Genomic DNA, 11,032 nt, shown 5'->3' with positions numbered 1-11,032 from the left:
GTGACTCACGTGTGTTGTGTTGGTGTTGTTATGGTGGTGTTGTTGAAGGAACAGAGAGCGTAGCGGGAGACTGGCTTACTGGCAGACGTTGTCAAGTAGGGAGATAGGAAGGAACTGGTTCACAAATAGGGCGGTGGACGAGAGGAACAAGCTTAGCAACTATGTAGTAAGTGCTGGAACGCTGGAAAGTTTTAAAAGGAGGCTGGATAGATTGATGGATGACAGAGAGTGGTAGTAACTCTCGACAGGAGCTGCCATGCACAGGCCAACCGGCCTATTGCAGACTCCTTATTTTCTTATGTTTTTATGTTCTTAACACAGTGGTTAAAATTATTACACATCTGACCTCCAGAAGATAATACATTGTTGTAACTTCCATACAACTGTTGTAGTGAGAGTAATGAGTAATAGGGAGAGGTGAAGACATGTTCATAAGCTGTGGCGTATTCCTTCCAACTCCTTACTTGTAGTGAACAGTCATAAGAGCATCTCTGGCTTCCCCCTAAATCGTGCAGGGAGGCGGTCAAGAACTGTCCCGCCACACACACACACACACACACACACACACACACACTTCAGTAGATTGTTATAATCACTTAATGTTTAGGTGGTGAGACAAGGTCAGCACCTCAACATGTAGTAAGCGAGACGCGGGTATTAAAAAATGGTATGGGCGGCTGTGTTGTGTATCATACGATTCGTTTTCCTCAGGTCATCTAGTTTTTGTGAGAAGATACTGTCACTGAGAAGGTCATCAAATACGGTGTTGGCTGCAAGGTCGCTGTAACTCCCGACAGTTTGGTTTGGGAAGATAATTCTATATCTAATGGGATGAGGATGGAAGCCTTGATTCTGTTCGAGACGAGATGTCATCCAACTTAACTGTTACTAGTGTACAGTAAGCAAGAACTGGACGTTGAGTTCACTTGGCAAAGTGTGTGCGGTTCCCTTAACTATAAAGCGAGGGAGTTACCTTGAGGACACCATCACGCAAGTGTTTTATGTTATAAACAGAACCTTTACAGCAGCAAGACAGGAGGATGGGTGTGAGGCAGTAGTACTGTTGAGCGGCTTTCGTCTCTAGACTTTTTTTTTTTTATAAAACTAAAGGTTTTCAGGACATCTTTTTGGGGGTCAAACCTTTTCCTCTGCGGCGATGTGGGTTTGTGTTGCATAGGGTGCGTTCTCGCACTCTTGGCGAATTCCAAATAAGGGTTGTGTTGTTTTTATCCTGGAATAAGTTTGTTGACGGACTCTTCTCGTAGTCGCCCTGGCAACAAGGTGGGGGAGAGTTGTCATCGATGATTGGTGTTTCCTCACAGCACAGAGATGCAACACAAGGTCTGCCGAATTGATTTAGAACTTTTGCTAGCCAGGTAAATATTAATAAATTTGATGAGTGTCCAGGAGATATACAGCAGCTATAATGATAACTTGTGATGTTGATACTTTAACTTGTGACACCACCGACGGAAGCAAATCGTGGCTGACTTCTATGAATCTATCTCTTGGTAGTGTGAGGCAGACGGTCACTGTCTGCCTGGGTGTGTTGTGGCGGGTGTTAGTTCATCAGCACTGGGGAGTAACCTGATCAACTCGACTCTGTTACACTCTTATACTATGTCAGGAGTTGTCAAGTTTCCCCCGACGATCACTGTGAGGACGACGTCATCGGGCAGCAGATATTGTTTACGAGTGACTGGTGACGTGAGGGTCTTGCCTGGTCTTGTTAGGACGACGGAGATCATTACCATACAAGAGAACTTCGTTTATATCATTATTATCTAAGTTAATACCAAAAGCCTTTGTTAGTCAACGCACAGCTGCATTCTTGTCAAACTTCATTAATAGATAAATGCTTCACAGAATTAGTTTAAATCAGAGGCATAGGTTTTCGATCACCAGAAGCCTTCGGCTTTACCGAGAAGTAAGGAAGTGGACCCACAAAAAATGGAACCTGATGCAAGAGTTGGTAAAAAGGTCTGCCAGGTACACAAAGATTCCCAAGGCCAAGGTCACTCCGTAAGTTTGATGGAATAAGTCCAGTTAATAGACACACATTACACCATAAGCCTCACACACACACACGCGCGCACACCTCTACGCCATACATAATTATGGCGCATACGTGTGGAGGGAGGCGGGAGGAACAACAGTTTACAGTAAATTAGGTGCAAAATGGCAACCTAAGGCCCGGGTGAATCCCCGCCCGGCCTGAGACTTGCACATCCCCACCCTCACACACACACACACACACACACACACAATTAATGACGAAATACCAGAATAGTAAAATAAAATAAAATACTGTACACTGATAATAATGCAATTGGTTATAAGTTTGAAGAGGATGGCGATACTGGTCCAGGAGCAAGTACTATGCTGTGTTAACTGTTTAGTGTGTATAACTGCCACAGTCTGTTTGTTCGTTAACTGCCACAGTCTGTGTGTTCGTTAACTGCCACAGTCTGTGTGTTCGTTAACTGCCACAGTCTGTTTGTTCGTTAACTGCCACAGTCTGTGTGTTCGTTAACTGCCACAGTCTGTTTGTTCGTTAACTGCTAAAGTCTGTGTGTTCGTTAACTGCTAAAATCTGTGTGTTCGTTAACTGTCGCAGTCTGTGTGATCGATAACTCCCTCAGTCTGCTGTATGTGTTTGTTAACTGCCACAGTTTATGTGTTTGTTAACTGCCACAGTCTGTTTGTTCGTTAACTGCCAAAGTCTGTGTGTTCGTTAACCGCAGCGCAGGAATTACCTCAACCTGTATACAGTCGTTCACTTATAAGGAAAAAAATTGACTTGTTCTTGTTTTCTTCCCCGGGGTGAGGTGTGACGTAACGCAGGGGGAGAGGAGGAGGAGGAAGGTTGGTCGGTTGCCACACACTCACGCGATCAACACATCAGAATCTAACATATTATAGGAACCTTGGCCTCCTATGTGACCTGAGTCATCGCCTTGGCCTCCTATGTGACCTGAGTCACCGCCTTGGCCTCCTATGTGATCGAGTCATCGCCTTGGCCTCCTATGTGATCGAGTCATCGCCTTGGCCTCCTATGTGACCTGAGTCACCGCCTTGGCCTCCTATGTGATTTGGGTCACATATGAAGACCTGGGTGGTGTGAGTCAGGGCAGTGATGGCTGGATGGAATGGGCATGGGTAGTTCGGGGCTGGGTGGGTGAGGTTTGATGCTGGGTTGAAAACAGCGTGGTACACGGCAGTGTGGGCATGGGCAGCGAAGGGCCGGGTAGTGTGGGTCTGGGGGTGCTGGTGGTAGAATGGTACCGCTCTTGCCTTCGCAAGCGAGATGTCACAGGCTCGATTCCCGGGCCGGTGGAAGTTGTCTGGACATACTTCCTAGCCCCCATTAGTCCCTGTTCACCTAGCAGTACAGTTGGTACCTGGTGTAAATCGAAAGTTGCGAATTCGTATTCAGGGACAAGTTGTTGGAGCTTCCAATAACTTGATGACATAAACCATTGACTCTTCAGGCTTCTACGCCCTTAACTCATGAGACATAAAGGCAAGCATGACCTTAGCATGCTTCCATGTTGGGCACTGTAAACGCTTCTGCGCTTCACCTTACACAAGGATGTAGGGGAGTGCCCAATAAAAAAAAAAACTGTGGGTCTGGGCAGCATGGGGCTGGGTGGGACGAGGCTAGATGGCACATGGTGAATGATTGGGTGGCAAAGGACTGGGTGGTGCTTGATTGGGTGGCAAGGGACTGGGTGGTGCATGATTGGGTGGCTTGGCGCTAGGTGATGCATAATTGGGTGGCGAGGAAATGGGTGGTACATGATTGGGTGGTTAGGCGATGCAGGGTTGGGTGGCGAAGGGCTTGGTGATGCTTGACTGGGTAGCGAGGCCCTGCGTGGTGGTAGTGTCAACACGGGGAGCAGAGGGCAGGCAAGCAGTGAGTCAGCATGTGTGCCCCACCTACAGGAGAGAGGCTTCCTGGCAGCCCTCAGGGGTACTGTTCACATGCACACTGCCTGGTCTCCCTCTGCAGTAAGTAAACATCATCAATAGCTGGAAATTTCAATGCGGTACAAGTAAGAAGCTGCGGTATAGTGTGAGGGGCAGGGAGGCGGCTGTCCATCACGTCGTAATTGGATTGTCTTCGTCTTCGTCTCCGTCAACTGCCGTCCTTGCCTTGCCCTTGTAATATTCAGTTTTTCGTTCTTCTTTGTTCAGGTAATTGATCTATACATGTACAAACTTCAGATGTGTTTTCTGTACGTGAAATATCTACAATAGTTTTATCTTCTAACGATATTGAAAAACAACTGAGGACTCATTAGTTTGGCAACAATGTTTATTCACTTATGTCATGGTTGGAGAGTTTCCTGGTGAACGAGGTTAATGAAATATTAGGGTGGTACCCTTTTAAGTTCAGGGAATTGAGGTAGAGCAAAGATTACTAGGGTAATATTTTAATTAAATACACACTAAGCTGAATTGTGATTAATCTGAGGCACTGCAGCAGCGGCCTTCACAGTGATGCTTGTGTTGATATTAGCTATCAGACCATGAGGCGAGGAGCTGCTAACTTAAGTATCCTCCGGCGCTTTATAAGGTGGTGTTGTTGTTAGTGATAAGCGTATAACAACACGTAACATCATCAGGTAACACCAGCACCTCACAGTATGTAACACCAACACCAACACGTAACACCAACACGTAACACTAACACAAGTACTGAAAAGTAAAACAGGAAATACCAAAAAAAAGTTACATTGACTCTATAAGGACGTGACAAATATCAAAGTATTATATTTCGTTCCTGTCTCAGTAAGGGCTTGGTCAGGAAGTGGGTGGAGGAGTGTGGCTGATAGGAGCTTAATATGTTAAAAAATGAATTGATATAAAAACTTGTCTCGTAAAGTTTATTCTAAGATATTTAGTGATTTGATTTTCTCCTTAGCCGCCATGAAGTCATTGAATGGTGGAAAGGAAAGCACGAACTAGAATATCCAGTGTTAAATATAAATTATAATAAGTATACTTCATTATCCGTGTTTGATTGTACTTGTCGAGGATAATTATACTGTACAGTATATACCTGGAGTGTGACAAACATTACTGGTGCGGTGTACTGTACAGGTGACGCTAAGGCTCATATGTTTACAGAACACAACTAAAGAAGTCAGAAACATAACAATATTAAAATTTGTGTTTTATTTTTTAAAATAGGTGAAAACGGCAATAATTACGATAACTAAGAGATGACACAGGTATGGAGTGTGTGTGTGTGTGTGTGTGTGTGTGTGTGTGTGTTGTACAGGTATGACTTGTGTGCAGGTGTGGTGAATCTCTGGTATTTCACAACAGTGGGAAGTTAGCTGGGGGTAGGGACAGGAGCGGGGGCTGGGTGTGGGGCTGGAGTGGGTAGAATGAATGTGACTTCAAATTTCAACTGGATATGTGTGTGTTTTTTTCTTCCCATTTCGTCCAACATAAACTCGAATAGAAGCGACGTGAGATGACCTTCATCGGTGGCCTCTTACCCAGTGTTTGTCTCAAGTTGACCAAATATGACCAGTGGTAACTCTTGGCCCAGGTAGACCAGCTCTAATGTTATTGTAAAAACAGATGGGGGCTGGAGTGTGAATCTCCAGTGAAGAGGGAATGTGTGTGTTTGACAACCAATGTTTACCAGCACTTGTACAGTACTTGTAGTATAATGCTGTACCCACTTAGTTCGTAAGTATTCAGGCCACAGGGAGAGACACACCTGTCGCATCTTAAACTGTGTGACATCAGGCCATAGTGGGTCAGTGGCGTCATGGGTCGACTATAATTAAACTCCCTGGTGTATATATAAAACAAACCTGACGCGAATATACTGTAGGGTCGGTCATCAGACGGCCCCTCCTCCGTGGGGCCACGAGGCACAGAAAGAGAGAAGCAATAACCGCTCAACCCAAACCTGACAAAGGCAGCTGACATAATTACATTAGGAAAGTAAATGTTGAGTGTGTGTGTGTGTGTGTGTGTGTGTGTGTGTGTGTGTGTGTGTGTGTGTGTGTGTGAGAGCTCCTCGTTGTTACAGCCAGAGTGGTGTGTCGCCATGTTCTGTGTGACATCTTTCGCAGCATCTACCGTGTGAGTGTTGTACAGGTACGAGCAGCATCCGTTTGGTAATGATGTTATGCCACAATCTGTCTTGATGTATCCCCACAGAAAGAGAGAGAGACATATGTTGTAAGTGGAGGTCGGGGATCCTTGCAGGTTGCACTATATCAATGGTGCTGGCGATGTGGCCGATCCACTTTACTGAGGATGCTCCACTCAAAATGTTTTCAACCACAATACTGTATATAGACCCTGCTCATCCACCCTCTGTTATCTAGAGAGACAAACCCAAATAACTGACTTGTGGACTCAAAGATTCGGCCATGTATTATCGTTTTTATTAAGGGTTGATGATAGGTGTCTGACATAAGTAGGTTGTGCCGTGAATGGTGAGGCGGGCGTGAGATCGGGGCGAGGATGGCCGTGAGGGTGGCAGCCGAGGCTCGAGACGGGTCCTTCAGGCTCCAGTGTGCACACGGCAGTGGCCAGGAACGGACGCGTTTAGACAGCCGCCGCCTGCCAGGCCTTGGTAGCACCCGGGACAGACAGATCATATAATATTGTGTTTCGCATAAGGTGATAAATCGTGGCCATAAATTAATCTCCGCAGATACAAAGTGATAAAGTTAACTACACAATAAATACCTTGTGTTGTATAGTGTAATGTTAGGAGTTGATAATTTACGTGAGGTTCTGCTACAATAGTGCGTTTTTCTAAACAGATAACGGAGACTAATACTAAACCCTGGAAACCAAGGCCAAGTTTAGAAGTGAAGCAAAAGATTACTGGCGGGAGGGAAGACCCGCTCTATATGTGTGCTAACAATACCCAAATTACATTGAAAACAACTCGATCACCTGAAGCGACCGACCAGATATTGGAACTATAGTGTGTGTGTGTGTTATAAGAAGCACACCTGCCTCTACCTGACCTCTGTCACCAGGTGCGTTAAGATCTCCTCATTACCTGTTGATCTCACCTTTATTAGTGGTGCTTGTATTTCTTCTGTCTAGTACAGTGTGCGTGTGTGTGTGTATGGACAGTGCAGTGTGTATATATATAGTGTATGTGTACTCACTGTGTGTATGTGCAATTTGTGTGCTCGTGTATGTACTCGGATTTGTGTGCGTGCGTGTGTACGTGCGTGTGTGCGTGCGTGTGTGTGTATCACTCAGGCCTACAGTTCATAATCACCAAGACTGCCACGATCAGATCTGTCTCCTACTCCACTATACACACCATACATACACACTACACCATACACAATGCATCATATACACCATACACCATATACACCATACACACTACACCATACACAATGCACCATTTTGTGGAGTATATAAACACAATTCCATTACACCTGTGATGCGTGTGTTGTGATCAGTGTTGTAACTCATCCTTCTACAGTTATTCATTCTAATCATTTTTGAACTTTGAACGAGCTTGAACCTTTGATCTTAACCTCCCCTCCTCCCCCCCCTCCTCAGGTTAAAGCTTACAGTATAACCCGCATAGTTCAGCCAGGATTGTTTGGCTGAGACAATTATGTTTCATTATTGACGATGTTGTTGAATGACACACACACACACACACACACACACACACACACACACGCACACACACACACACACACACACACACACAGCATTCCAGCACCTTACAAATACCTTCAGGGGCAAATTAAACACTGACCAAGAGTGGAGAGGCTCAGCAATGAACCATTACATAATGCATTGCTATCCCTGTGTGTGTGTGTGTGTGTGTGTGTGTGTACAGGGCAGTGTTTGGCAGGAGGAGCCACGTGGTGTTAAGTGAAGCAGATGTTTGTTAGGTTAGGTTAAGTTTGGTTAGGTTTGGTTAAGTTAGCTTTGGTTTGGTTAGGTTTGGTTTGGTTAAGTTAGCTTTGTTCTGTTTGGTTTGGTTAAGCTAGCTTTGGTTTGGTTTGATTTGGTTAAGTTAGCTTTGGTTTGGTTAGGTTAGGTTTGGTTAAGTTAGCTTTGGTTTGGTTAGGTTTGGTTAAGTTATCCTTTGTTTGGTTTGGTTAAGTTAGGTGAGGAACGATAAAGGACTGGGGTTATCACCATAGGCAACAACCATCTGTTATTGTTATCAGTGAAGGTTTGGTGACAACGGCATCAAAGTCCTGGAGAGATAGAACATAATCCACACGTATAATTAACATCCAAAAAAAGAAAAAGAAAAAACGTCGGTGATAATTTATATAATAGATTTAATTCAACATATTTTTAGACAAGGCCAAGACAGACAGATAGAGTTTAATAATGATAATGTGATCATTGTAAAATATCTCGAAGTTTTAACATGCACGTTCTTGAAAATTTTATTAAACGAGTTGGACAGACCTTGTGTGATAAACATAAGGGTTATAATTTATTTTTATTTGACTTCACTCGTGTTGTAGATTGTGCAGGTAGGAAGTACTGTCTTGGTCGTTTCCTTGTACAGTACATTATGCATCATTATCACGCATCAAGGACTTCACTTGATGCTTGATTTATCTGAGTTCCTTGAGAGAGAAGCACGTGCTCTTAGGTTAATATTATTCAGTATTTATGGCCGCAAGACAAATCTCATGCCGCAAGCGGGTCGAGAACATCATTGGATAATTCCTCTGTAGGTCCGTAAGTCTTGTGATAAGTGAGGTGATCGCTTGTTCTCCAATTTGAATTATTAATGTCACTGGGAAGAGTGAAGGAAAGAGCGAGGAAGAAAAGGAGGGAGGAGGTCTAGCATTTCACTCGCTGTATAAGCTCAAGCGAGGAAAATCTGGAGGATGGAGGGAGGCCTTGGGCAAAGATTCACATTTTCAGCACTGGGGAAAATGGCAAAGTTCAAATCATCAACAAAAAGAACTTGAACAGAACTACATGAGGTACACTGAGTTATTACGACACTCACATCCAAGGAGGTTTAGTCATGAAATGTCACGTATAAACTTGGATAAACGGGAGACACATAATGGAACGATCTCCCACATGTTTATACGGCACCCAACACACTCACCTGGCCATAAGACGGTCCTACTCACTCTTACGTTAGCGTTAGTGTGTACTGTATGTTGTATGATGTGAAATACTGTAAGATGTTGTGTCTACTCTTCAGGTGATCGCTCAAGTGTGTTGGCCACGTGAGTGTGTTGGCCACGTGAGTGTGTTGGCCACGTGAGTGTGTTGGCCACGTGAGTGTGTTGGCCACGTGAGTGTTGTGGCGTCTCCTGGAAGTAAAATTATTCCTGAGACTCCCTAATACGCGGTAATACTAGAATAACACCATGGAATGTTCCTCCTATTAGTGGTCTGACACACACACACAAGGTGAGAGTGGTGGGAAGCCCTTGTGTATTATTGATAGCCTATTGTTATGTTGTAGTTACTGTACCGAGCTACTAATGAAGACACTCATCATATACCTAAGTGTTGTAACCTACCACACACTACACTCTACCACAACAACCTGCATCACAACACCTCTACAACGTACTACTCTGCAGCACAACATACAACAACACAATGTAACAAGTATTTTAATACTTTTTGCTACTGTTTCCATGGTTAGGTTAATGTAATGCAGTGCAACAGCATCCCTCCCCCTCGCTCTTATCAGTTGAAGCTGCAATAACGTCATTGGTCACCCCGTGGTTTACACAAGTCAAAAGATGTTCATTTTTCACCTCCTTTGTTCCTCACGTCTCTCCTCTCACATCTCTCTCTCACGTCTCTATCAGCATTATAACCTCCAGCTTTTAACATGATAGTTCCTCCCCTTTATATTCTAAGACTATATTATACATTCCATAGATCACTTACCAGTTATATTACCATAACAAACACACTAGACTTCTCCAATACAGGATGTCTCAGAAAAATGTACACACACTGACTTAAAATTTTTTCGTGGAATTCAGTTGATTAAAACTTATATTACATCACCAACGCTTTCCTCACTGTGGCAGACCTTACACATCAACAGATGGGGACATTAATAGTGTCGTAATGCAAATATTCACACTCTTGGCTATATATACTGTATGTGGTTATGTCAGGCCTCACAGTGTGTATTGGTATGGATGAAGGCGCCAGCGTCATCATCGCGTATACGAGAGAAAGTAACTAAGGTGTTTAAATCTTTCTTTCTCCACAGGTCAGTGAGAGTGATGGCGCCTCAACAACAAGCGTCCCCCTCAACACCCGCCACAGTTGCCTCCCCGTCAGCACCTCCTCTACCCTCCACCTCCACCGCTCTCCCAGGTCTGTCTTTAACACCTTACTACTTTCTTGTAATAATTATAAGTTTGACGTATTCAGGAGGGCATCACATGTAACATGTTCAGAAGGGCCTTACTTGTCTCATGTTTCGTGTCATCAGCCACGTATGTTGCTGTACTGGCAGGTAAACACACCATAATACTTATGTGTGATGATGTGTATCTTATGGTAATGCTAAGTCATATCTGTACAGGTAACACGTTGTAAGATCAGGTAGTACTGCTCACAATACTAAACCCTCATTCTCCCTAGTTGTGTATAATTGAGTAAGTCTCCCCTCCCCCTATACCATTACTTAAGATCAGAATTGTGGGAAAAAATGGAACTCGTTTTGTTCTTGACAGAGAGGACAACGTTGGACTTTTGGTCGAAATATCACAGGGTTACGACATTAACAGCCTGTGGGCTCCCTCCGCCTCCTCCACCACAACTACTTCCTGTACCACATCGCTTCTATCACACCACTACTACCTTATTACCACACTCTGTCACCACCACCCCAGCACCACACTACCAACACCATCCCTGCTACAACACCACTACTACCACATCACTCCACCTACCACACCACCACCACCACCGCACCTACCACACATACCCGGCCTCCCTGGTATATGCCTCACAGTCCTGACACACAGCTCGTTAACTCCGGGTTTGGTTGTGGTGT

General features: G+C 44.4%; 1 protein-coding gene across 2 annotated transcripts in view; it reads left to right on the top strand.

Moving 5' to 3' along the window:
- Positions 1-6,558: 6,558 nt before the first annotated feature.
- Positions 6,559-11,032, top strand: part of LOC121876183 — a 50,952-nt gene continuing 46,478 nt past the window's right edge. For both annotated transcript variants that reach the window (XM_042381145.1, XM_042381144.1), the window contains exons 1-2: positions 6,559-7,022; positions 10,241-10,347. In XM_042381145.1, the coding sequence (XP_042237079.1) occupies positions 10,254-10,347 (94 nt within the window). In that variant the 5' untranslated portion in view covers positions 6,559-7,022; positions 10,241-10,253. The remainder of the gene's footprint in view (positions 7,023-10,240; positions 10,348-11,032) is intronic.

This window comes from Homarus americanus, unplaced genomic scaffold, assembly GCF_018991925.1.
Source record: "Homarus americanus isolate GMGI-L3 unplaced genomic scaffold, GMGI_Hamer_2.0 scaffold34921, whole genome shotgun sequence".
NCBI lineage: Eukaryota > Metazoa > Arthropoda > Malacostraca > Decapoda > Nephropidae > Homarus > Homarus americanus.
This window is presented reverse-complemented; position numbering and strand designations above follow the sequence as displayed.